The sequence below is a fragment of the Coregonus clupeaformis genome, chromosome 6 (assembly GCF_020615455.1).
Source record: "Coregonus clupeaformis isolate EN_2021a chromosome 6, ASM2061545v1, whole genome shotgun sequence".
In the NCBI taxonomy this organism is placed as follows: Eukaryota; Metazoa; Chordata; class Actinopteri; order Salmoniformes; family Salmonidae; genus Coregonus; species Coregonus clupeaformis.
Window position 1 is genome coordinate 46,683,523 of NC_059197.1, and position 27,662 is coordinate 46,711,184.

General features: G+C 43.0%; 2 protein-coding genes across 2 annotated transcripts in view; both read left to right on the plus strand.

Annotated features, from left to right (window-relative positions):
• Nucleotides 1-1,461: 1,461 nt before the first annotated feature.
• LOC121568269 (putative uncharacterized protein DDB_G0292636) lies at nt 1,462-3,367 on the plus strand. Its single transcript, XM_041878825.2, has 4 exons — nt 1,462-1,570; nt 2,073-2,167; nt 2,304-2,462; nt 3,145-3,367. The coding sequence occupies exons 1-4, from the start codon at nt 1,549-1,551 to the stop codon at nt 3,169-3,171; spliced, it is 303 nt and encodes a 100-aa protein (XP_041734759.1). The 5' UTR covers nt 1,462-1,548; the 3' UTR covers nt 3,172-3,367.
• Nucleotides 3,368-6,973: 3,606 nt separating this feature from the next.
• LOC121567480 (immunoglobulin superfamily member 11) overlaps nt 6,974-27,662 on the plus strand; it is a 112,993-nt gene continuing 92,304 nt past the window's right edge. Inside the window, exon 1 of the mRNA XM_045220991.1 lies at nt 6,974-7,558. Within this exon, the coding sequence (XP_045076926.1) occupies nt 7,498-7,558 (61 nt within the window). The 5' untranslated portion in view covers nt 6,974-7,497. The remainder of the gene's footprint in view (nt 7,559-27,662) is intronic.

A 27,662-nucleotide genomic window follows, 5' to 3' on the forward strand; every position in this document is an offset into this window, starting at 1 on the left:
CCTGACTGCCATTAGGTACCGAGATGAGATCCTCAGACCCCCTGTGAGACCATATGCTGGTGCGGTTGGCCCTGGGTACCTCCTAATGCAAGACAATGCTAGACCTCATGTGGCTGGAGTGTGTCAGCAGTTCCTGCAAGAGGAAGGCATTGATGCTATGGACTGGCCCGCCCGTTCCCCAGACCTGAATCCAATTGAGCACATCTGGGACATCATGTCTCGCTCCATCCACCAACGCCACGTTGCACCACAGACTGTCCAGGAGTTGGCGGATGCTTTAGTCCAGGTCTGGGAGGAGATCCCTCAGGAGACCATCCACCACCTCATCAGGAGCATGCCCAGGCGTTGTAGGGATGTCATACAGGCACGTGGAGGCCACACACACTACTGAGCCTCATTTTGACTTGTTTTAAGGACATTACATCAAAGTTGGATCAGCCTGTAGTGTGGTTTTCCACTTTAATTTTGAGGGTGACTCCAAATCCAGACCTCCATGGGTTGATACATTTGATTTCCATTGATAATTTTTGTGTGATTTTGTTGTCAGCACATTCAACTATGTAAAGAAAAAAGTATTTAATAAGATTATTTCATTCATTCAGATCTAGGATGTGTTATTTTAGTGTTCCCTTAATTTTTTTGAGCAGTGTATTTTACTCAATCTCATTTTAAATTATAATTTCACTTCTTAAATGTTTCATCTTTCTTATTAAAACTGTGAATAATGTTCTGTAAATGAGTATATGCCAACAAATCCGATACATTAATAACAGCTTGTTCAGTAAACACGACTATCAGACCAGGGGTGAAAAAAACAGACTGCTGCAACCTGAATGGCTGAACGCAGGTATGCAACATCCGGGACTAGTGTTAGCCTCTCTAGCATGGTGGTGGAAAATGGTTTTCATAAAGAAAGTATTCACATTTTCCCCGCCTACTCGCCATTAGGAGGAAACCGACGCCTTTGCAGCTTGAATGCAGAATGTTTTATGTATGAACCGGTCCACCGGGTTATAGGAGTATTAATTGTGTGTAAGATGCATATGTAAGATGGCGCCGACAGACATGGCAGCTTTGCTTCGATCTCCTAAGCAACTTTGCAGTATTTTGTTTTTTTGTGTGTTTACAAGCTTTTAGCTACACGAGCAATACCATCTCCTAAATATGTGTACGTGACCAATAAAATGTTATTTGATTTATTGCTGGCTGCATACATTCCATTTGGGCAGTAAGATGAAACAACTCAATATCGCCATCTGCCGGCCTTTGGGCTAACACTGGCCCATCATGGGCTCTCTCAAATCATTCACAAACGGGGAAGAAACCTTTTGAAACGTAAAACGAAATTAATATTCTTATTGAAAAAAATCTGATAGGCCCTCCCGCATTTGAAAACCCTTGCTCCCGTTTCATGCCTTCTGAACAACACGAACGTGTTTTGGTCACGTGGTTGCAGCGTAGGTGCGGTTGCTCGACTGTTCTGTTTTTAAAGGACAGAATTGTTGCTCTGGTGGTCACAGCATCACGGCCGTGTACTTTGAAGACAACATGAGTTTTGATTTGTGTGGAGGTAAGCCTTGATTTCTTGAAACATAATTGCATTTGACTCGTTCTACTCTAAAATGTTGTCTGTGATCTGAATTAGCTACAGTGTATCTCAATTGTTCTGTTTAAACATCGGCTAGTCAGACCATTATTGTTCCATCTGGCTGGTATCCGTTTATTTAGGTAGTGTAAAGCATATCACATAATTTTCGACTAATGTTTTACTACCCAATTTAGGAAGTGTCGCCAAGTTAAGGTTTGTCAAATTCTCTGCGATGCTTTACACTGCCTAAGTAACAACAGCTATCAGCCAACAGGAACAGTAGTAATGGTCCGACTAGCCAATATTTAAAAGCTTGCCCTTTAGTTGAAGAAGACATATTGGCTTTTTTCAATTTCTCAACTAAGTCTACTAATTATTGCTATCCATCATAAAACGTATAATTTAATGAAGTGGTTGAGGTAGTTTATTTGGATCACTGTAAGCCTACATGGCCTGTCTCATTTAGATGTCTCATTTTCCACAGCTGTAGGAAAAGATGAGGTGAAGAAGGATGATGCCTCTGGCCAGGAACAGAAATCCCTCTTTGGATTGGGGAAGAAGGACAAAGATGGGGACAAGGTAAGAAACATACTGTTACCATTACCTAACCCAGTTGCTAGATGAGCGCTTGAATTGTATTTCAGCCACCAACGGCAGTTTGTACACAATTAATGCTGATGCATACAAAGTATTCTGACTGTATACCAACTTTCAGAGTGCATCCAAGGACAAAGACAAATCTAAGGACCATAAGAAGGACAAAGACAAGTCTAAGGAACATAAGGACAAGAAACATGGTGACAAGGAGCATAAGAAGAAGGACAAGAAGCACAAGGACAAAGATGATGGGTCATCTTCGTCCAGCAGCGATGAGGTAGTGTACATTAGCCTTGATTTGTCCAGTTTTTTTGTTATGGTCGAGTATTGTTCTAAAGAATGTCATGTATGACTGCTATAGAACCTGGTCCCACAAGTCGTGTTGACAACCACACCTTAGTTCAACGGTTCCTTACTATCAACATGGGTAAGGTCATAGAGGCTGTCAACACCCCTTTTCTTTTCAGAAAAAAACTGGTCATACCAGCTATGGCAGTTTTCAGGCTAAATGCCCTAGTTATGTAGGCGTGGTTGGTGTTGCCATTTACAACACTTGAGACTCAGAACTTTTACTATCACATGAGGTTCCATGCACTTTTATCAGCTAGTAAAACATCATTTTAGAAACAGATCTCTATTTCAGTCTATTCCTTACTGTAATAGCTATCTGTTGTTGATAGGTATGGGTAAGACTCATCAGACCTTTTATAACCTCAGCCATGCCTTACTTTTATGCAAACTAGGCTATTGTAAAAGAGGAAATGGACATGAATGCTCTGAGTTACTAGGTATGCCCTACAGTCACATCAGGGCCTGCCATGACATGACTGCATATTTCACCCAAAACAAGTGTTATTATTAGTACAGGTAATGGTTCATACTGGCACCTTGATATGATCATAATCACTAGGGTTTTATGGCTTACCTTTTTATTAAATGTATGTCTTTTGTCATTTTAGGATAAAGGCAAGAAGAAGCATCACTGATTCTGGTGCTGTGAGGAAGTGCTACTGCCAGTTAACTCTCATGTCAATGTTTCGTGCTGCAGTGTTGATGCATGATATTTACTGTGTACTGTTTCCTTGTTGTTCCTGAACATGTTTTGATGTGCCAGACTGTAAAGTAGGGGTTTTACAACAGAACATTAAATAACACAACCACCAGGATATATGGTGAATGTCAGACTTTTTGCAGACATCTTTCCTCCCTAGCGCAAAGTCTGTCCACCAGAAGGTGGAGGTGTTTTTCATTGAATGTTTGTTTAATAGATTGAATGCAATTGATTTGTTCAATTGATTGGCAAACATAATGTTATTTTTTAAATTATAAATTATGATCATAGTCCAGTTCAAAAGATTGAATTGTTCTTATTTTAGCACAATTTATGAGAGAGCTCAAATGTTCTTAGTTTGAAATAAAAAGCATAAGGGGAGAGCATATAGGCCTACCCAAAGGTTTTCTCAACGGGATAGTGTTGGGAGTGGGACATAGTTACAATGCATGTTACTTCCGTACGTACGTATTGTACTCCGACTATGCAGAGTGAAGATAGGAGTCCATTCCTTGTCTAACCTGAATTGACCTAGTGAGCAGGTGCACTGGCCTGGAGTAAATTCATTCTACAAAAACGAACTAGGAAAACCAAAGCTGCGCAAGACGACAAGACTGGGGTACACAAAATGCATGACACAGCAAAGCCAGGCAGTGTTTCCTTAACATGGCATCAATATTGAAGTGGACGTGAACTCTAACAGGGGTTGTCAGGAAAGAGGAATTCAAACATTTAACATTCGGATCTTGTTCACATTCTTAATCTTTTATACCGGGCGGAAAAGGAAAACAGAGCAATTGCAAAATGTATCAATAATAAATCAAGCGTTTTTGGATGCTATCATTGCTTTATGGTAACTCCTCTCTCACACTCGGCTGTATCCCCGTTGGGATGCATAAGAGGGGAGATGAACAGATATACAGCCTGTCTTTCCAGTGAACTCATCAGCAGAAATGTAGGGTCACTTCATTAATGCTTTCATGGTTTATGAAATAAACATGACGGTAGCTTCTAGTAAAAACAAAAAAGGGTATGTTCATATGTACAGTGTATAGGCTACTGTATACATTGTCACACTTGTGTCAAATGTATTTAAGAATAACTCAAGTTTTACCGCTTTCTCAAATCATAAGGTAGTGACCAGGGGTGCTTTTAAGATCCAGTAATCATAAAATCTGGGAACATAAAGTTGAAGTCGAAGTTTACATACACCTTAGCCAAATACATTTAAACTCAGTTTTTCACAACATTTAATCCTAGTAAAAATTCCGTGTCTTAGGTCAGTTAGGATCACCACTTTATTTTAAGAATGTGAAATGTCAGAATAATAGTAGAGAGAATGATTTATTTCAGCTTTTATTTCTTTCATCACATTCCCAGTGGGTCAGAAGTTTAGATACACTCAATTAGTATTTGGTAGCATTGCCTTTAAATTGTTTAACTTGGGTCAAATGTTTTGGGTAGCCTTCCACAAGCTTCCCACAATAAGTTGGGTGAATTTTGGCCCATTCCTCCTGACAGAGCTGGTGTAACTGAGGCAGGTTTGTAGGCCTCCTTGCTCGCACATGCTTTTTCAGTTCTGCCCACACATTTTCTATAGGATTGAGGTCAGGGCTTTGTGATGGCCACTCCAATACCTTGACTTTGTTGTCCTTAAGCCATTTTGCCACAACTTTGGAAGTATGCTTGGGGTCATTGTCCATTTGGAAGACCATTTGCGACCAAGCTTTAACTTCCTGACTGATGTCTTGAGATGTTGCTTCAATATATCCACATAATTTTCCTTCCTCATGATGCCATCTATTTTGAGAAGTGCACCAGTCCCTCCTGCAGCAAAGCACCTCCACAGCATGATGCTGCCACGCCCGTGCTTCACGGTTGGGATGGTGTTCTTCAGCTTGCAAGCAAACCCTTTTTCCTCCAAACATAACGATGGTCATTATGGCCAAACAGTTCTATTTATGTTTCATCAGACCAGAGGACATTTCTCCAAAAAGTACGATCTTTGTCCCCATGTGCAGTTGCAAACCGTAGTCTGGCTTTTTTATGGCGGTTTTGGAGCAGTGGCTTCTTCCTTGCTGAGCGGCCTTTCAGGTTATGTCGATATAGGACTCGTTTTACTGTGGATATAGATACTTTTGTACCTGTTTCCTTCAGCATCTTCACAAGGTCCTTTGCTGTTGTTCTGGGATTGATTTGCACTTTTCGCACCAAAGTACGTTCATCTCTAGGAGACAGAACGCGTCTCCTTCCTGAGCAGTATGACGGCTGTGTGGTCCCATGGTGTTTATACTTGTGTACTATTGTTTGTACAGATGAACGTGGTACATTCAGGCTTTTGGAAATTGCTCCCAAGGATCAACCAGAGGTCTACAATTTTTCATTTGAGGTCTTGGCTGATTTTCTTTTGATTTTCTCATGATGTCAAGCAAAGAGGCACTGAGTTTGAAGGTAGGCCTTGAAATACATCGACAGGTACACCACCAATTGACTCAAATGATGTCAATTAGCCTATCAAAAGCTTCTAAAGCCATGACATCATTTTATGGAACTTTCCAAGCTGTTTAAAGGCACAGTCAACTTAGTGTATGTAAAGTTCTGACCCACTGGAATTGTGATACAGTGAATTATAAGTGAAATATTCTGTCTGTAAACAATTGTTGGAAAAATGACTTGTGTCATGCACAAAGTAGATGTCCTAACCGACTTGCGAAAACTATAGTTTGTTAACAAGAAATTTGTGGAGTGGTTGAAAAACGATTTTTAATGACTCCAACCTAAGTGTATGTAAACTTCCGACTTCAACTGTATGCCGGGGTTCTATAAAATGGCAACAGTATGTCAGAAATATAACAATCTGAATGGCCTCGGGCAACCTAAGGAGTAGATATTTGTACCTAAGTCAGGAGTGACAGACAGATTCTTTGGAAACCCTGTCAACAACCCCAGGCAGTACTGAAGAGCTGGTTGAGGCGTTGACCCTTGTCACGCCTTCATCTTCTCTCATACATTTTTAATTACTCAAGTCTAAAAAGTTGAATAAGAGAAAGTTTTCATCAAATGTTTGTCTACATAGCCTTGACAGATAAAAAAACAAACAAAAAAAACACGTATATCTATATTTGGACCAGAAGTGCTCAGGCTCTATGCATGAAATGTTTAGTGAGACACAGGGATTATTTTGTGCTGAGCTGTGGTGAGATCACATTTTGTTCAAGAGAACACATTGACAGTAGCCTCCCTTTGAGAGCTGTTGTGTGTTGCTGGCTCTCTAATATGGGCGGTGGTGACAAAGACCACTGTCGTGGGCTTGAAGAACAACTAAACTGTGTTGGTTTGCTGTTACATGCATGCAGAAAACACATTTTTGAAATTGAATTAGGTTTATACTTTATGAAAAGCTTGTCACTTCTGCAGATTCAAGATGTGCATGAAAGCTGCAGCAATCAATCAACCAAAACTTTCAATAAACCAGATAAATGGTAACCTGGCAAGTCCATAGCCTTTATTTACTTGATATCAGCTTTTATTCAGCACGCACGCACGTGCATTGTATACATGCATAATGCATTACATCCGTACGCATTGGAGCTGGCTTCAACCGTGCAATGCGGGATGCAGTTGCCTACCAAGCACATACAGTTGCTTTTTTTTTTGTCACCAGAGGGGGGCATTGCTACATCTAGTCTAGACTGGCGTCACTGGTCTCCTGGCAACAGCCCGGGCGAGTTCTCGATCAAGGTTCCAAATAGAATGCTGTACAGAAAAGGAGTGCATGTTTAGCGTTGAACCATGGGCCAGCCTTGTACAAGAAGAAACAACTACCCCCCCAAGAAATTGTACTGTTTCATGTGTTCTGTGAATGTGTATCTGCTACAACAAGACTGCCGACAATTTTCAGAACGTGAGTAAATTGATTAAAGGGAAAATATCAAGGGCTGTCAGTGGACAAAATAGTACGCGTGCGACCAACAAAAAACAACAGTGAAACAACGACAAAAAAAGGACGACCAAGAAGCAGAAACGGGTTGGGTGGTGGTAGGCTATGAGGAGATGCAACCTTTTGTTACTCTTTCTACTTTTAGATTTTGTTTTGTTTTGTTTTGCTACATAAAACGCATTTGATTATTGCGTAAACCATTGGGACTGTATTAATGTATGCTGTTTCGAGAGACCGTTACTTTCCATCAAATAAACAGTGAAATAACGATTTATTTAATCAAGAAGACACACAAAACTACTTGCCAAGTAGTTACGAACCATGATGAAATTCCATAATTCGGACCTATGGATTGCTTGGCTGGTTTTATTTTGCATGGAAGGTAAGACATTTATTTAATACTTTAAAAAGTTTGTAGGCCTAGCTACTTGTGACATTAAACTGTCCCTCCCAGTTTAACGCCATGACAACAAAAAAATGTTATGGAAAAAATAATTGACCACTATTGACATTAATTTGAACAAATATAAGATCGGCCTACCCAACCATTTTTACATGAGATGTTTTATTATATCAATGTGATCATAAGTAAATGCAACCTCGCCAATAGCGCATGCCATGCTTACGTTTGATCCTTCCCTTAATATGGTCCCCTGTAGCTCACTTGGTAGAGCATGGCGCTTGCAACGCCAGGATTGTGGGTTCGTTTCCCACGGGGGCCAGTATGAAAATGTATGCACTCACTAACTGTAAGTCGCTCAGGGTAAGAGCGTCTGCTAAATTACTTAAATGTAAATATATTTGAATCTCTCTGTAAATCCCCTCCATTTCAGCACAATCTAAAGCAATGATTTAGAATTACTTAGTTTTAAATATGTTTTCCCATATCACACGAAAATCACTTTTGATTGCTTTCATATGCACACGATGGGCGTTTTTTGGAACATCGGACAGGGAGCCCAAATTTGTATTATCTGTTATTGCCAATGCCATGGATACGGACTGAAACATGTAGTGGAACATTCAGTGTTTGTCTGAGATAGAAACGAAGGTCCGTCCAGACGGCAAAGGGTTGCAGCGGATAATCCGCGCGATTAGGAAGAGCACTCGATTCCCTGTGACGACGCGCCCTGGCCGCCTTGTCGTTGTAGCTGTCTATCCTCATAAGAAGTTTTCAGAATATATAGATGGGAACTAGGTGGGGGTAGACGACAATTATATACAAAGATAATGATTAATATTTAAGTAATCTTTATATTACAACAAAGTGTGTGCAGAACAAGTTGAAATGGCCAATGCTTGTGGAATATAATATTCCCAACATGAACCTGCACCCTCTGGATTCCAGAGGTGGGACAAAGTCATTGTTATGCAAGTCACAAGTAAGTCTCAAGTCTTTGCCCTCGAGTCCCGAGTCAAGTCGAGTCAAAGATGAGGCAAGTCCCAAGTCGAGTCAAAAGTCAAAGCCATCAAGTCTCAAGTCGAGTCCAAAGTCCTACATTTTAGTTTCGAGTCATTTCAAGTCCTCTTAGCAAGCCTTTGCAAGTCATTACAAGTCCTCGTAGCAAGTCTTCTCGAGTCATAAGGCGCAAGTCCAAGTCAAGTCACGAGTCATTGATGTTAAAGTCCAAGTCGAGTTGCAAGTCTTTGTACATTTTGTCGAGTCGAGTCTGAAGTCATCAAATTCATGACTCGAGTCTGACTCGAGTCCAAGTCACATGACTCGAGTCCACACCTCTGCTGGATTCTCTCTCACATGTTTGTGTATTGCAGAGAAGTGTCACTTTGAATTCTGGTTTGATCCAATTGAGTGCTAGTTATTTAACATAACTACTAGACTTTCGTATATGTTGTGTGTGATGTCTGCTGTCATCCTTATTCAATAGTGGACTGAGACAGAGCATCCTTCTCCCCAGCCAAGTCTACTCCTGTAATCAGTGTCTCACTTTATCTGTTCTGAACTGAAATTGATCCAGTGGAAGTTCAAAGGGTGAGGTGCAGCAGTTCTCCCTTGTACTCCAAAGAGATGACCGCAAGTGGTTCGTTCATAGTATACAATGTATCCAAAGAAGAGACAACTGAACACAAGTTGTTGATTTACTTTTCAAATATGTTCTCTTTCTATCTAGGTGTTTGTCTCTATAAATATAGTGAACTGGCAATAGATTTCTTCTCTGATTTCTTCTTGTTTCTGCTGTAAATTGATGTTGATCTCCCTTGGGTGCAATGTGCATGTAAGGCATCATCACTCATTTATGTGAATTGATCCGATCACATCTCTAGTATGGTGAAGCTAGGTCTGTTGATATGGTCCTACTGGTTTGTTGGGGTAAAGTGATAGGGTGAAGAGGACAGGTATAGTGCACTCTATTGGCCCGTGTTACTTCAGCATCACATCCCACTGGGCACAAACTGGTTGAATCAACGTTTTTCCCATGTAATTTCAATGAAATTATGTTGAACCAATGTGGAATAGACATTGAATTGATGTCTGTGCCCAGTGGGTTGTCTCCCCGTGCTGTGCTGTGGTCTCTCTTTAGCTGACTGTGGCCGTTAGTTTCCGCTAGAACTCCCCTGTGTCTGGGAGAAACCGTGTCACAAGGGAACTCTCTCCACAGAAGTGACGCCGGACATAGTCCCCTTCACACTGTCGAGTTCACTGAAGGTCCCTTCAAACTGTCAGCCTTAGTTGGAAAAGTAGCCTGTCCTCAAGCCTTCCTACATAAATGTTGCATTCCGGTCAATTAGCTATGGCCAGGCAGACAGAGTACAGACATTCAGATACATGCAGAGCACAAAGTGATGCAGATAAAGTTTGATGTAAAAAAATAATTTTCCAGAAATGGTTAGAGGGACTTTCAAAAGGACAAAATAAATGGCGGATTGTTTCTGCTTGTGAAATGATGCCCAGGGCCTTAACCACAGTGTGTCTCTCCGTGGCCCGCTCTAACGATTTCACCAGATAGCTGGAGGGCTGGAGAACCAATCCGGCATGCTGATCAATTCTGCAAATGAAATTAATCTGAAGTGGTGTCCCTGAACTTTTTTAATTGCCTGGTTCCACCAGTGCCCCAATGTAGTGGCTTCTCGTTTTAAGTTCTCCGTACCCCATGAGTTAAATGCTGTGTTGGGAAGATGAGGAGTCGGCCTAGGTGAAACATAAAATAAAAAAAGTAGCAATGGAAAAGCTCACAATAGCAGTAAGGTACTTTATCTGTATCAATGTAACCCAGATTTCTTGGCAAAAATAGTTTCTCTGCAGGTACTGTAAGCTTTAACCCTCCAGACATCAATAGGCTTTCTGAAATACCATAACCCAGGCAAAAGTAGAGGTGTTAACCGGGTGTCTTAGCTGAATTCCCTAACCTGGCCCCTCATAATGCCATGGCCATTTTCCTCTACACTGCCACTCTTACCGAAGTCGTTGTGGTAATTTAGAATAAGTTCAATCAATTTACCTGCCAAAATCAAGGTAAACGAATAGAACAGAACTGAACAGATAAATACGACTAGCACGGCAGAGGAATCTCTGGAAAGAGAAGCACTCGGGTGAGAGAGCTGGGAAAGCTGTGCTCAGTGATGCAAAACACACTGTCTCTGTAATCATCTGTGATCCTTCATAATGAGTCTCCCTTCTAAATTATATTGAATATATGATTTCAATAATTAATTATTCTTTAAAAACACATTCAAGTATGATTTATACATTAAATACGTGCTCAAATAATTTGAGTTTGTTTTCTCTGGGAAATATATGCGAAAATATAAAATGTCCCCACTAAAATGGAGCAGCTGGAATGTGTGTAGGACAGATGGAAGTTTCCACCTCGATTATTTTAAACCTAAAAATAGCTTCTAAAAAATTAAAAGTCCTTTGGGACTGCTTGCAAAGTGCGTGAGCGACAGAGGCGAGCTAGGAGGACGAGCCTTCAAAAGACAGCTGTGATAGCTGGTTCTGGGGAAATTGATGAATTAGTGATGGAGATATTTGAGAGAGAGAGAGACCACTGGCAGACAGTTGCCTGCTCAGGACACACTAACAGTACCCAAAAGAGAAGCTTGCGGCGGTTGAGCAGAGTTCATGCTAAAACACCTTGGTCCAATGTCTAGTTGTGGCTGTTTGGGATTCAGGGGTTTGGTAGCCTAGCTGTTAAGAGCATTGGGCCAGTAACCAAAAGGTCGCTGGTTTGAATCCCCAAGCAGACAAGGGGAAAAATCTGTGCCCTTGAGCAAGGAACTTAACCCTAATTGCTCCTGTAAGTCGCTCTGGATAAGAGCATCTGCTAAATGACTAAAATGTAAATCTAATTTGTGTTATCAAACTGAGCTGTGATTAATATTGTAAAATGGATTAAATAAAAACAATTCCTCAACAATCTACACACAATACCCCATAATGACAAAGCGAAAACCGTTTTTTTAGAATTTTTTGCAAATGTATTAAAAGTAAAAACCAGACCTTTTGCTATGAGACTCGAAATTGGGCTCAGGTGCATCCTGTTTCCATTGAGCCTCCTTGAGATGTTTCTACAACTTGATTGGAGTCCACCTGTGTTAAATTCAATTGATTGGACATTATTTGGAAAGGCACACACCTGTCTATATAAGGTCCTACAGTTGACAGTGCATGTCAGAGCGAAAACCAAGCCATGAGGTTGAAGGAAATGTGTCGAGGCACAGATCTGGGGAAGGGTACCAAAACATTTCTGCAGCATTGAAGGTCCCCAAGAACACAGTGGCCTCCATCATTCTTAAATGGAAGAAGTTTGGAACCACCAAAACTCTTCCTATAGCTGGCCGCCCAGCCAAACTGAGCAATCGGGGGAGAAGGGCCTTGGTCAGGGAGGTGACCAAGAACACAATGGTCACTCTGACAGAGCGCTAGAGTTCCTCTGTGGAGATGGGAGAAACTTCCAGAAGGACAACCATCTCTGCAGCACTCCACCAATCAGGCCTGTATGGTAGAGTGACCAGACGGAAGCTACTCCTCAGTAAAAGGCACATGACAGCCCGCTTGTAGTTTGCCAAAAGGAACCTAAATACTCTCAGACCATGAGAAACAAGATTCTCTGGTCTGATGAAACCAAGATTGAACTTTTTGGCCTAATGCCAAGCATCACGTCTGGAGGAAACCTGACACCATCCCTACGGTGAAGCATGGTGGTGGCAGCATCATGCTGTGGGGATGTTTTACAGCGGCATGGACTGGGAGACTAGTCAGGATCTAGGCAAAGATGAACGGAGCAAAGTACAGAAAGATCCTTGATGAAAACCTGCTCCAGAGCGCTTAGGACCTCAGACTGGGGCGAAGGTTCACCTTCCAACAGGACAACGACCCTAAACACACAGCCAAGACAATGCAGGAGTGGCTTCAGGACAAGTCTCTGAATGTCCTTGAGTGGCCCAGCCAGAGCCCGGACTTTAACCCGATCTAACATCTTTGGAGAGACCTGACAATAGCTGTGCAGGAACGCTCCCCATTCAACCTGACAGAGCATGAGAGGATCTGCAGAGAAGAATGGGAGAAACTCCCCAAATACAGGTGTGCCAAGCTTGTAGCGTCATATACAAGAAGACTTGATGCTGTAATCGCTGCCAAAGGTGCTTCAAAAAAGTACTGAGTAAAGGCTCTGAATACTTATGTAAATGTAATATTTCAGTTTTGTATTTGTAATGAATTAGCAGAAATGCATTAAAACCTGTTTTTGCTTTGTCATTATGGGGTATTGTGTGTAGATTGATGAGGGATAAAAACTGTTTAATCAATTTTAGAATAAGGCTGTAACGTAACAAAATGTGGAAAAAGTCAAGGGGTCTGAATACTTTCCGAAGGCACTATATGTGTTCTGAAGGTTGATGCTCTAACCACTAGACTGCATGCATACGGTATGAGCGTACCACCACAACTTCCTGATGTGAAACTGTTGGGAGTCACTTCCTGTTGTGACACTGTTGGGAGTGAGGCGAGGGACACATCTGTGGTTCACACACTAACCTGTCTTTCATGTGGATTTCCTGTCCCTGTGCGTTGCTCCCAGGGCTTATACATATTTGAGGCGGATGTTGTCCTCCTGTAGTAGCATCCCGAGAATGCCCTCAACTTGCAGTATTCATTTTCAGCTTCAGTGGCTTGAAATGTGATGGCATTGCAGGAGAGTGTTGAGAAATGTCCCGTGTCTATATATCTGTAATACAGAGACAGTCTTATATCGTGCTTTATGAAGATTGCTATTGTAGTGCAATACCTTGGTTCTCCATTTAAACACCAATGTAAAGCTTGCATGGCAAGCATTTTAAGGCTATCATTAAACTTCCCAGGTGCGATTCTTATTCGTAAGCCGCATTCTATAACATTTAAACCTACAACACCCATAAGACACCTTGCCTCCTTGTGCATTAGCCTATCATAATCCTCCAACAGTGTCTGATAGAGGATTATTATGTATCAGGGCATTAGGAAGGATTGTTTGTTTATAAACCGAGGGGTCAGGGGAATCAATGGTTCAGAAGGTAGAGTAGTGTGCTCTAATTCCTTGGCATGGCAGTGAGTGAGCATCCCAGAGGTTTAATGCTCTCCTGCCCTGGTATGACCACATAGCTGCTGTAATCCACCTCACACACTAGCCACCAACCAGCATCACTTTCTGTTTGTATAGTGTCTGCATGTGAGCTTTTTCTCAGGTACAAGGATTTATTCAAACTCAGCTTTTGTTGTATGTCACCATAGTGACATAAAAGTAATATGTCACCTCAAGTGACATGTAATGAATATGTCAGCATATGTGACATACAGGTAACTGCCAAAATAATGGTAACACTTGAGTAAATGAGGGATACAAAGTATATTGAAAGCAGGTGCTTCCACACAGGTGTGGTTCCTGAGTTAATTAAGCAATTAACATCCCATCATGCTTTGGGTCATGTATAAAAATGCTGGGCTGGCCATTATTTTGGCTACCATGGCTATGCCCCCATAGGATGACAATGCCCCCATCCACAGGGCACTAGTGGTCACTGAATGGTTTGATGAGCATGAAAACGATGTAAACCATATGCCATGGCCGTCTCAGTCACCAGATCTCAACCCAATTGAACACTTATGGGATATTCTGGAGCAGCGCCTGAGACAGCGTTTTCCACCACTATCAACAAAACACCAAATGATGGAATTTCTTGTGTAAGAATGGTGTTTCATCCCACCAATAGAGTTCCAGACACTTGTAGAATTCATGCCAAGGTGCATTGAAGCGGTTCTGGCTCGTGGTGGCCAAACGCCCTATTAAGACACTTTATGTTGGTGTTTCCTTTATTTTGGCAGTTACCTGTACTTTGGTTAAATGTCACTATTTTGACATATTCAAATGGGACCATGTTGCTTTTGTATACTGTATGCAGAGGAAATTCCAACATAAGTACTGTGAGTGTGTTCTAATACACCTTGCTACCACACAATCTGAAGGGTCTTGACCCTTTGGACTAGAAGGAATAGAGACATAACCTCTTGAACCTGGTAGAGCTGACGATTGCCCCTGATATGCCCCTGACCATAGTAATTGCTTCCAATTCCGAGAGTGATTTTATGTGGTTGAAGACTATTATGTCTGATGTTTGTGATGAAATCACTGAATATTACACGGCTCGAGTGAAAACAGGAATACCAGGAAAGTGTCTTGACCAGATAATTACCATTCTCTAAAAATACATGGAGGATAATTCATATTCTTCTGAATGTAATTTAGAAAAATTGCACATAGTTGCACCCAGCGTGTTGTCTGGCGCTCTGTAATGGTGACTTTCGCGTTTCATCCCTCGAGGTACGGTTACTGACCTCCGTCAATAGCTTTCATGTGCCTGGGAATTATACTTTCACTTTGATATATTTAGTGTGCCAGCGTGAGGTGTGCAAAATTAAAATGCTTTGAAAAGGTTTTTCTGTTTATTGGCATTTCAATGTTAGAAGCTTTTAAATGTTAAGGCTGGTGATGTGCTCTCACTGATGGCTGTTTGGCTGTATGTGACGCAGCCAGCTGCTAGTGTATGTTTTCTTTTTACCCCAGAAAACCCAACTCAGGGGACACTATAGTACAACGTCAGTCAAGCGCCACTGTACTACAAAATGCCTTGTTTGTCTAGATAAACATCACTTTTCTTCCTCTGGAACCGGTCGTTCTATTGCAATTTAATGCTGTTCCTCTGACATTAAACACAATTAATAGATATTTATACTATTCAAATTCCTATTAGATTAGATTAAACATAACAGCAGTGATTTTGTTATTTTTTTGCTGTGATTTTCTGATGCTTAGTTTGAATGAAATCTGTAAAGGAATCATCCAGAGAGATCTTCAGAGAAGCAGCAGAATATAGAGACACTCTCCTGCATTAAACATGCCACCAGCTTTTCACAGCAATAGGTAATTCATAACCTGACAGGGAGTTATGCCCCTCTCTCTCTCTCTCTCTCTCTCTCTCTCTCTCTCTCTCTCTCTCTCTCTCTCTCTCTCTCTCTCTCTCTCTCTCTCTCTCTCTCTCTCTCTCTCTCTCTCTCTCTCTCTCTCTCTCTCTCTCTCTCTCTCTCTCTCTCTCTCTCTCTCTCTCTCTCTCTCTCTCTCTCTCTCTCTCTCTCTCTCTCTCTGCATAGCCACATATCTTATGTTACGAATCAATGCATTTGTCAAAACAAATGATGTAGCTTTGATGTAGTTCTTCATAAACCCATCGATTCGCAGGCTTCGACCTAAGAAGATGTACAGTATGTTTCTAAACATAGAACTGACAAATATATCCTCAAAAGATCAGAATATGTATGTAGCACAGGTTCAGTCTAGTTCTTGAAATTCAAACAGCAAAAATGAGTTTAAACTAAACATGAATTAGGTTGTAGCTAAGTGATGGACAGTGACTAGCAATGGTATATTTAACATACTGTAATGTTTATTACATTCTATTTGACTTCTCCACCAGAGGACAGCCAGGTTAATGTGTGCTGAGTGTCTGAATTGATCCCTAATGGTGTGTTGTCTACACAAAGTTTTCACAAGTTCCCTTTCCTCACCCACTTAAACACGAGCCAAATGGCTTTCCAAGGCTGAGCAACATTACTAGAGTATGAACGAGTACGTCAGGTCTGATGCGTGTAAGAACTGCAGAGTGATGCTTGTAAGCATGAACAGTGAGCATGCAGGAGATCCCATCTGTACATGGTTACAGCAGATTTCACTGGCCCTTCTCCCCTATCATAGAAGGGAGAAGGGCCACTGCAACGTGCGTATTCTGGGGGGTGGGGGGGTGTTTCTGTGTGAATGGGGGAGGGGATATAGCCTACTAGATTTCATTGGCCATATGTCCCCATAATCCACTAAACTGTCCTCAGTCACTGACCACTCTTTGAAACCACTCTCTCAGAGGAAAATGTGATAACCTCTACCTTCACATCACTGTGTTCTGCTTACGACATCATGATCACATCTTTGCACATGATGCGCAAACACACCAATCACAAGACACAAGCTTAATTTGGCCTTGGCCTCTCTGTCCAAATGCAGACATGGTCATACAACACCAATCCAACAGCAGATTTAAAATGATGCACATAATAAACAATGCCATAATGTACAGACTTACACTATATATACAAAAGTATGTGGACACCCCTTCAAATGAGTGGATTCGGCTATTTCAGCCACACCCGTTGTTGACAGGTGTATAGAATCGAGCACACAATGGCCATGCAATCTCCATAGACAAACATGGGCAGTAGAATGGCCCGTACTGAAGAGCTCAGTGACTTTCAACGTGGCACCGTCATAGGATGCCACCTTTCCAACAAGTCAGTTAGGTACATTTCTGACATGTTAGAGCTGCCCCGGTCAACTGTAAGTGCTGTTATTGTGAAGTGGATACGTCTAGGAGCAACAACGGCTCAGCCGTGAAGTGGTAGGCCACACAAGCTCACAGAACGGGACTGGCGAGTGCTGAAGCTCGCAGCGCGTAAAAATTGTCTGTCCTCGGTTGCAACACTCATAACCGAGTTCCAAACTGCCTCTGGAAGCTACGACAGCACAAGAACTGTTCGTCGGGAGCATCATAAAATGGGTTTCCATGGCCGAGCAGCCGCACACAAACCTAAGAGCACCATGCGCAATGCCAAGTGTCAGCTGGAGTGGTGTAAAGCTCGCCACCATTGGACTCTGGAGCAGTGGAAATGTGTTCTCTGGAGTGATGAATCATGCTTCACCATCTGGCAGTCCGTCGGACAAATCTGTGTTTGGCGGATGCCAGGAGAACGCTACCTGCCCCAATGCATAGTGCCAACTGTACAGAGCCCTGACCTCAACACCATCGAACACCTTTGGGATGAATTGGAACGCAGACTGCGAGCCAGGCCTAATTGCCCAACATCAGTGCCCAACCTCACTAATGCTCTTGTGGCTGAATGGAAGCAAGTCCCCGCAGCAATGTTCCAACATCTAGTGGAAAGCCTTCCCAGAAGATTGGAGGATGTTATTGCAGCAAAGGGGGGACCAACTCCATATTAACACCAATGATTTTGGAATGAGACGTTTGACGAGCAGGTGTCCATATACTTTTGGTCATGTTGTGTAACTGTCAGCCCTAATATTAGTTGTGTCACAGATCCCTGGTCCAGCGGTGTGTTACCTATTAGTGTGTGTTATCCCACAGCAGAAAGGATTTTAAGTAGATTCAGGCTATTTGAGGGGCTTTAAGCTAGCGTGGGGCGTAATGTAACAGGCGCGGTTCGCAAGTACCACATGGACACGAGACAATGTGTAAAATATTAAAGTGCTCCTCTGTTTATTTGCCCCAAATCGTTCGCTAAGACAGGCTTTTCGGCAGATTACAACCCTCAGTTTCCTATGCAGTGATTTATAGATTATAGATAGCTTTGGGTTTATGTATTCACAAGACTCAGTGGACAGCAAGCCTCTTTGGCCCTACCTCATGTGAACGAATTCTCTCCTCTCTCTACCTCCCTTCTTCTTCTCCTCTTACCCTCCATCTCTCTTCTTTTCTCTCCAGCCTCTCATCATCTCTTTTTCCTCCCTCTATCGTCACACTTCCCGCTCCTCCCCGCATCCCTCTCCTCCCTCTGAGCATACTTCACTCTTCTTCTGTGGATCCTGAGTAAAAATACTGCAACAGTGTTATGGCCATGGGAATGAGCTAATGACTAGAGTTGAAAAGGTATTTGGTTTGAATCCCTGGTCCTGCGTGCTGGCTGTATAGATCCCCTGTGGTTATTTTTCAGTTGTCCAATATGCAATACACAGTGTGAACGATGCAATTAACATAAATCTAGTCAATATGGGTAATTAGCCATGCACAATTAATTATTCATGAATTAATCCCTGCATGTTATCACAGCTGTAATTAGCCCAAACCAACAATAACCATGCAATTACAATGTTGTCCCATCTCTCAATGTCAACACGAAGAGTAATTCCTCTGTTGATAGATATTGGAGGGAGTGTATGTACAGTGGGGAGAACAAGTATTTGATACACTGCCGATTTTGCAGGTTTTCCTACTTACAAAGCATGTAGTGTTCTGTAATTTTTATCATAGGTACACTTCAACTGTGAGAGACGGAATCTAAAACAAAAATTTAGAAAATCACATTGTATGATTTTTAAGTAATTAATTTGCATTTTATTGCATGACATAAGTATTTGATCACCTACCAACCAGTAAGAATTCCGGCTCTCACAGACCTGTTAGTTTTTCTTTAAGAAGCCCTCCTGTTCTCCACTCATTACCTGTATTAACTGCACCTGTTTGAACTCGTTACCTGTATAAAAGACACCTGTCCACACACTCAATCAAACAGACTCCAACCTCTCCACAATGGCCAAGACCAGAGAGCTGTGTAAGGACAGTTCAAGATGACTGTCAATCACCCTCGGTCTGGGGCTCCATGCAAGATCTCACCTCGTGGGGCATCAATGATCATGAGGAAGGTGAGGGATCAGCTCAGAACTACACGGCAGGACCTGGTCAATGACCTGAAGAGAGCTGGGACCACAGTCTCAAAGAAAACCATTAGTAACACACTACGCCGTCATGGATTAAAATCCTGCAGCGCATGCAAGGTCCCCCTGCTCAAGCCAGTGCATGTCCAGGCCCGTCTGAAGTTTGCCAATGACCATCTGGATCATCCAGAGGAGGAATGGGAGAAGGTCATGTGGTCTGATGAGACAAAAATAGAGCTTTTTGGTCTAAACTCCACTCGCCGTGTTTGGAGGAAGAAGAAGGATGAGTACAACCCCAAGAACACCATCCCAACCGTGAAGCATGGAGGTGGAAACATCATTCTTTGGGGATGCTTTTCTGCAAAGGGGACAGGACGACTGCACCGTATTGAGGGGAGGATGGATGGGGCCATGTATTGCAAGATCTTGGCCAACAACCTCCTTCCCTCAGTAATAGCATTGAAGATGGGTCGTGGCTGGGTCTTCCAGCATGACAACGACCCGAAACACACAGCCAGGGCAACTAAGGAGTGGCTCCGTAAGAAGCATCTAAAGGTCCTGGAGTGGCCTAGCCAGTCTCCAGACCTGAACCCAATAGAAAATATTTGGAGGGAGCTGAAAGTCCATATTGCCCAGCGACAGCCCCGAAACCTGAAGGATCTGGAGAAGGTCTGTATGGAGGAGTGGGCCAAAATCCCTGCTGCAGTGTGTGCAAACCTGGTCAAGACCTACAGGAAACGTATGATCTCTGTAATTGGAAACAAAGGTTTCTGTACCAAATATTAAGTTCTGCTTTTCTGATGTATCAAATACTTATGTCATGCAATAAAATGCAAATGAATTACTTAAAAATCATACAATGTGATTTTCTGGATTTTTGTTTTAGATTCCGTCTCTCACAGTTGAAGTGTACCTATGATAACAATTACAGACCTCTACATGCTTTGTAAGTAGGAAAACCTGCAAAATCGGCAGTGTATCAAATACTTGTTCTCCCCACTGTATCCCATGATGCATAACAACTGAGATGTCCCCTCCCCTTTTTAAAAGAGAATGGGTATGTCCCAACAATCTCTCCTTCCTAAAGTGTGCACCACAGGAGGTTGGTGGCACGTTAATTGGGGAGAATGGGCTCGTGGTAATGACTGGAGTGAAATGGTAACAAATACATCATACACATGGTTTCCAGGTGTTTAATGCCATTCCATTTGCTCCGTTCCGGCAATTATTATGAGCCGTCCTCCCCACTGCAGCCTCATTCACTACTTCCCAAACTTACATTTTAGTCATTTAGCAGACACTCTTATCCAGAGCAACTTACAGTTAGTGAATATTTTTTTTTTATTTTTTATACTGGCCCCCCGTGGGAATCGAACCCACAACCCTGGCGTTGCAAACGCCATGCTCTATCAACTGAGCTACATCCCTGCCGGCCATTCCCTCCCCTACCCTGGACGACTTGTGCGCCGCCCATGAGTCTCCCGGTCGCGGCCGGCTGCGACAGAGCCTGGATTTGAACCAGGATCTCTAGTGGCACAGACCACTGCGCCACTCAGGAGACAACTTAAAGGCATTGGGTTGGTGTTGGAATGGGCTAGGGTAGAGTACCTCATGATAAACTGTAGACCACACTATCTACCAAGAGAGTTTTCATCTATGTTTTTCGTAGCCGTCTATTTACCACCACAAACCGATGCTGGCACTAAGACTGCACTCAACGAGCTGTGTAAGGCCATAAGCAAACAAGAAAATGCTCATCCAGAAGCGGCACGCCTAGTGGCCGGGGACTTAAATCTGTTTTACCTCATTTCTACCAGCATGTCACATGTGCAACCAGAGGGAAAAAAACTCTAGACCACCTTTACTCCACACACAGAGACGCATACAAAGCTCTCCCTCGCCCTCCATTTGGCAAATCTGACCATAATTATATCCTCCTGATTCCTGCTTACAAGCAAAAACTAAAGCAGGAAGTACCAGTGACAAGCTCAATACGGAAGTGGTCAGATGACGCGGATGCTACAGGACTGTTTTGCTAGCACAGACTGGAATATGTTCCGGGATTCATCCAATGGCATTGAGGAGTATACCACCTCAGTCATTGGTTTCATCAATAAGTGTATCGACGATGTCATCCCCACAGTGACCGTACGTACATATCCCAACCAGAAGCCATAGATTACAGGCAACATCCGCACCGAGCTAAAGGCTAGAGCTGCTGCATTCAAGGAGCGGGACACTAATCTGGACGCTTATAAGAAATCACGCTATGCCCTCAGACGAACCATCAAACAGGCAAAGCGTCAATACAGGACTAAGATTGAATCCTACTACACCGGCTCTGACGCTCGTCGGATGTGGCAGGGCTTGCAAACTATTACGGACTACAAAGGGAAACCCAGCCGCGAGCTGCCCAATGACAGGAGCCTACCAGACGAACTAAATGCCTTTCATGCTCGCTTCGAGGCAAGCAACACTGAAGCATGCATGAGAGCACCAGCTATTCCGGACGACTGTGTGATCACGCTCTCTGTAGCCGATGTGAGCAAGACCTTTAAACAGGTCAAAATTCACAAGGCCGCGGGGCCAGACGGATTACCACGACGTGTACTCAGAGCATGCGCGGACCAACTGGCAAGTGTCTTCACTGACATTTTCAACCTCCCCCTGACCGAGTCTGTAATACCTACATGTTTCAAGCAGACCACCATAGTCCCTGTGCCCAAGAAAGCGAAGGTAACCTGCCTAAATGACTACCGCCCCGTAGCACTCGAGTCGGTAGCCATGAAGTGCTTTGAAAGGCTGGTCATGGCTCACATCAACACCATCATCCCGGAAACCTTAGACCCACTCCAGTTCGCATACCGCCCCAACAGATCCACAGATGACTCAATCTCAATCTCACACTGCCCTTTCCCACCTGGACAAAAGGAACACGTGAGAATGCTGTTCATTGACTACAGCTCAGCGTTCAACACCATACTGTCTCCCGAGTGGCGCAGTGGTCTAAGGCACTGCATCGCAGAGATCCTGGTTCGAATCCAGGCTCTGTCGTATCTGGCCGTGACCGGGAGACCCATGGGGCGGTGCACAATTGGCCCAGGGTAGGGGAGGGAATGGCCGGCAGGGATGTAGCTCAGTTGGTAGAGCATGGCGTTTGCAACGCCAGGGTTGTGGGTTCGATTCCCACGGGGGGCCAGTATGAATAAAATAAAATAAAAAGTAATGTACTCACTAACTGTAAGTCGCTCTGGATAAGAGCGTCTGCTAAATGACTAAAATGTAATAGTGCCCACAAAGCTAATCACTAAGCTAAGGACCCTGGAACTAAACACCTCCCTTTGCAACTGGATCCTGGACTTCCTGACGGGCTGCCCCCTGGTGGTAAGTGTAGGTAACAACACATCTACCACGCTGATCCTCAACACGGGGGCCCCTCAGGGGTGTGTGCTTAGTCCCCTCCTCTGCTCCCTGTTCACCCACGACTGCGTGGCCAAGCACGACTCCAACACCATCATTAAGTTTGCTGACGACACAACAGTGGTAGGCCTGATCACCGACAACGATGAGACAGCCTATAGGGAGGAGGTCAGAGACCTGGCCGTGTGGTGCCAGGACAACAACCTCTCCCTCAACGTAAGCAAGACAAAGGAGCTGATTGTGGACTACAGGAAAAGGAGGGCCGAAACACGCCCCCATTCACATCGATGGGACTGTGGTGGAGCGGGTCGAGAGTTTCAAGTTCCTTGGTGTTCACATCACCAACAAACTATCATGGTCCAAACACACCAAGACAGTCGTGAAGAGGGCACGACAACACCTTTTCCCCCTCAGGAGACTGAAAAGATTTGGTATGGGTACCCAGATCCTCAGAAAGTTCTACAGCTGCAGCATCGAGAGCATCCTGACTGGTTGCATCAATGCCTGGTATGGCAACTGCTCGGTATCCAACCATAAGGCAATACATATATACTAGGTGGTGTCAGAGGAAGGCCCAAAAAATTGTCAAAGACTCCAGTCACCCAAGTCATAGACTGTTCTTTCTGCTACAGCACGGCAAGGGTGTCTAGGTCCAAAAGGCTCCTTAACAGCTTCTACCCCCAAGCCATAAGACTGCTGAACAATTAATCAAATGGCCAGCCGGACTATTTACATTACCTCGACTAACCTGTACCCCTGCACAGTGACTCGGTACCGGTACCCCCAGTACAAGCCTTGTTATTGTTATTGTATTGTGTTACTTTTTATTGTATTTTTTACTTTAGTTTATTTAGTAAATAGTTTCTTAACTCTATTTCTTGAACTGCATTGTTGGTTAAGGGCTCGTAAGTAAGTATTTCACGGTAAGGTCTACACCTGTTGTATTCTGCGCATGTGACAAATACAATTTGATTTGATGTAGTTTCTATATACACTACAAGACCAAAAGTATATGGACACCTGCTCGTCGAACATCTCATTCCAAAATCATGGGCATTAATATGGAATTGGTCTCCCCTTTGCTGCTATAACAGCCTCCACTCTTCTGGGAAGGCTTTCCACTAGATGTTGGAACATTGCTGCGAGGACTTGCTTCCATTCAGCCACAAGAGCATTAGTGAGGTCGGGCACTAATGTTGGGCAATTAGGCCTGGCTCGCAGTCAGCGTTCCAATTCATCCCAAAGGTGTTCGATGGGGTTGAGGTCAGGGCTCTGCGCAGGCCAGTCAAGTTCTTCCACACTGATCTCAACAAACCATTTCTGTATGGACCTCGCTTTGTGGAAGGAGGCATTGTCATGCTGATGTTTCCACTTCACAATAACAGCACTTAAAGTTGACCGGGGCAGCTTTAGCAGGGCAGAAATTTGACAAACTGACTTATTCGAAAGGTGGCATCCTATGACGGTGCCACGTTGAAAGTCACTGAGCTCTTCAGTACGGGCCATTCTACTGCCAATGTTTGTCTATGGAGATTGCATGGCTGTGTGCTCGATTTTATACACCTGTCAGCAACGGGTGGGGTTGAAATAGCCGAATCCACTAATTTGAAGGGGTGTCCACATACTTTTCTATATATAGTGTACCTGTCATTTCCTTTCAAATCTACAAAGGGAATAAAAAATTATCCATTTCATATTCATCATCTCCAGCACCACCCCAACATCAACATATGTGAAAATGTTTATGTTTTGTAGTAAAAAATAGTGTTTCCAATGACATCATCGGTGTGCATCGTGTGATTTTAACCAATTATGAGTAGGCATTGCCTGGTAATTGCCTAGTAATTGGTACACTTATCTTCTTTACTACAAAACATAGAAACGCATCATTTTCACATATGTTGATTTTGGGGTGGTGTTGGAGATGATGAATATGAAGTTGACTTTTTATTAAATGTCCCTTTAAGTGTACAAGAAATGAAAGATTATTGAAACGCAATAATGGAACATAATCAGTGAGGGAATAACAAGTGATCAATCAACCTCTCATGTGTGGACAAGGCTGACATTTTCAATAAAAAAATTACATGGGTATTTCATGACACTCTCCAGAAAAAAAGAAAGAAACAGAAATTAGTGGCATTGTTAGGTCTCAGGTTGTTTTGAGCAGGGTTTTCAATACATTGGAGGCATGCTTCAGCTCAGCTGTCTTATTGCAATTGCCTATTGACTAAAGCTTTAGGAGAGCGGAAGAGGGACTGTAATATGATGGTGGGTGCAGAAAGCGATGGCTTCGCTATTAGAGGGAACACAATAGAAAATTGATCGTGGTTGAAAACGACAGAGAGCCCCATTGAGCCAACCATCCTTTTGCTCACACAGCCACAAGAGATGCTATTTTCAATTGTTAAAAATGGTGCCTAGATAAAAGGGTAAACGCCCGTTCAACCCAGCTATAACTGATTATATGGCTACGCATGGCAAAAGGAGTGCAATTTTAATTAATCCTTATTTAACAGTAGGATGAAAAATTAATTACACATTGTTATGCAGATAAGCCTGTGTGATACTGTGATGTAGTCATAGTTAATAAACCGTTAAAGGGGAGTTGGTTTTAGCTGTGCCGTTAAAGTGTGAGCTCAGGAATAAACCGCATACTTCCCTTTTGTTATCTGACAGACACTCCTCAGGAGAGACCAGTTGACTGTAGATGGAGAGGTCAAAGTGAATCCTTTAGAAATGCATGCATGGTTGAGAGAGTCACCCACCGAAGCACATTTCACACACGAATGCACAGCATGGTAAGGGCTGTACTGCCTCTCTGCCTCTATCTTCAGGAGAGTCAGTCAGTCAGTGTACTGGCACAGTGCAGCAGGATAACAAAGAAAGAACTATAACACTTTGCTTGAGCTTCCTCTACCCACTCTACTTTCCTCCTTTGTGGTAACAGACCTGGGTTCAAATACTATCTGAAATAATTTCAAATATTTTAGCTGGGCATCATTGAGCTTGCCTATTGCAAAGGAACCAATAGAATAGCTTCGAAACGGCAAACCCTGCCCATCTGGCACTCCAGACAGGCTAAAGCAAACTCGAAACATATTTTAATGATTTCAAATAGTATTTGAACCCAGATCTGCCGTGGTATTGGAAAAACAACTCTAAGTAAACATCTGGAGCATACCACCATGTCTTAAATCCCTGCTCTAACACCGCTCGTTTGCATGCTGTCAGCCACCTCTGTTATTTTGGGCGGGGGGTTCCAATCCAAAGGCTTGATTATTTCTTTTCTTACACCCTGCCTACAGTACTGAGGACTCAGGTGGACTGTGCGTATAAAAATAGAAACTAACAGCGATGACGTGTTTGGAGAAAATCACACATGCCACAGATTATATTCAAAACATCATTCCAATGCAGCCTTTTACAGTAGGAAATATACCAAGGGTAGCTGTGGATTTTTCTTTGCTGAAAGAGTCCTCTGGAAAGCCTCAGTTTGTTTTGTGGAATCCTTAATGCCCTCGCTGTCCCTAGGCACTGTCAGGGTCCCGTTTTCAACTGGACTCCTTGGCGATGGGTCTTTGAGAGAGGGCTAGCTGGTGCCAGGACACTAGGGGTTTTGATTGTCCTGCTGCATGGCTCATTATCATCTGAATACATCATGTTTCCTGCCACCATGGCACGGGAACAAGAGCCCCCCTGTTCCACTTGCAAGGGCCTGGGTGAAGCCAGGGCCCAGTGTGGTTGGTTGGTTTCTTGGCTGCTTGGCTTTTCACTGGCACTTCTTACCACACGTTTGTGAGCTGCTGCAGCATCACATCTTCTCCATATTTCGACCTGTAGATCTGGTGCACAATATTAAAGGGATAGTTTGCTGTTTTGAAGATTGAGCTTTTTCGACTTTTCTAAAGTGAACTATCCTTTTAACCTGGCTCGGTGGTGTTTCTCTGCCAAAGGGATAGTTTAAGTGCTAAAACACTACTCAACCTTAACTTAAGCCTTATTAACTGATAGTGCCCAGGGCCGGCTCCAGGAATAAGGGCCCCCAGCCCAAAGCGACCACTTTCTTTTCTTAAGGAACTCAGTCGGGTTTCAACTTACTGTTGAGAGTTAGAATAGTAGAATACACAGAATGTAAGTTAGAAATGTGGTTGTGCATCAACAGTTTTTCTCTTGTTATGTCAGTCATTGACAGTCACTCAATTAGTCATGTCAGCTAACAATTTTTAGATTGGTAAATTAGTCTAGCCAGTTATCTAAATTTGTAGTAATCATGGCCAAATACCGACCTCCAGAGCCCCCATTTATTTTGTTAGTCACTCTCACTCAGATATCATTAACATGGCATAAGTCATGGCAAAATGTGTAGATCTGCAGGAAATTGGCTTTAAAACTGCAAAACAATTCTCACCACCCCATGGCAAAATGGGTAGAATTGCAGGAAATTAGCTTTAAAACTGCAAAAATGTATCTCTGCCCCATGGCAAAATGAGTAGAATATGCATAAAAGTTGTTATAAAATTGCACAACTATTTGTCCCATGGCATACAGTGCATTCGGAAAGTATTCAGACCCATTGACTTTTCCCACATTTTGTTACGTCACAGCCTTATTCTAAAATGAATTAAATTGTTTTTCCCCCTTATCAATCTACACACAATACCACATAATGATAAAGCAAAAACTGGTTTTTAGAAATTTTGCAAAAACAGAAATACCGTATTTACATAAGTATTCAGACCCTTTGCTATGAGACTCCAAATTGAGCTTAGGTGCATCCCGTCTCCATTGATCATCCTTGAGATGTTTCTACAACTTGATTGGAGTCCACCTGTGGTAAATTAAATTGATTGGACATGATTTGGAAGGGCACACACCTGTCTATATAAGGTCCCACAGTTGACAGTGCATGTCAGAGCAAAAACCAAGCCATGAGGTCGAAGGAATTGTCCTTAGAGCTCAGAGACAAGATTGTTTGAGGCACAGATCTGGGGAAGGGTACCAAAAAATGTCTGCAGCATTGAAGAACACAGAACACAGTGGCCTCCATCATTCTTAAATGGAAGAAGTTTGGAA

What these genes read in the sequence shown, in the direction of transcription:
- LOC121568269 (XM_041878825.2), top strand. Translation starts at nt 1,549, where the DNA reads ATGAGTTTTGATTTGTGTGGAG. An exon ending in AGGACAAAGATGGGGACAAG is followed by an intron (nt 2,168 to 2,303) that starts GTAAGAAACATA and finishes ACCAACTTTCAG; the next exon opens with AGTGCATCCAAGGACAAAGA. An exon ending in CTTCGTCCAGCAGCGATGAG is followed by an intron (nt 2,463 to 3,144) that starts GTAGTGTACATT and finishes TTGTCATTTTAG; the next exon opens with GATAAAGGCAAGAAGAAGCA.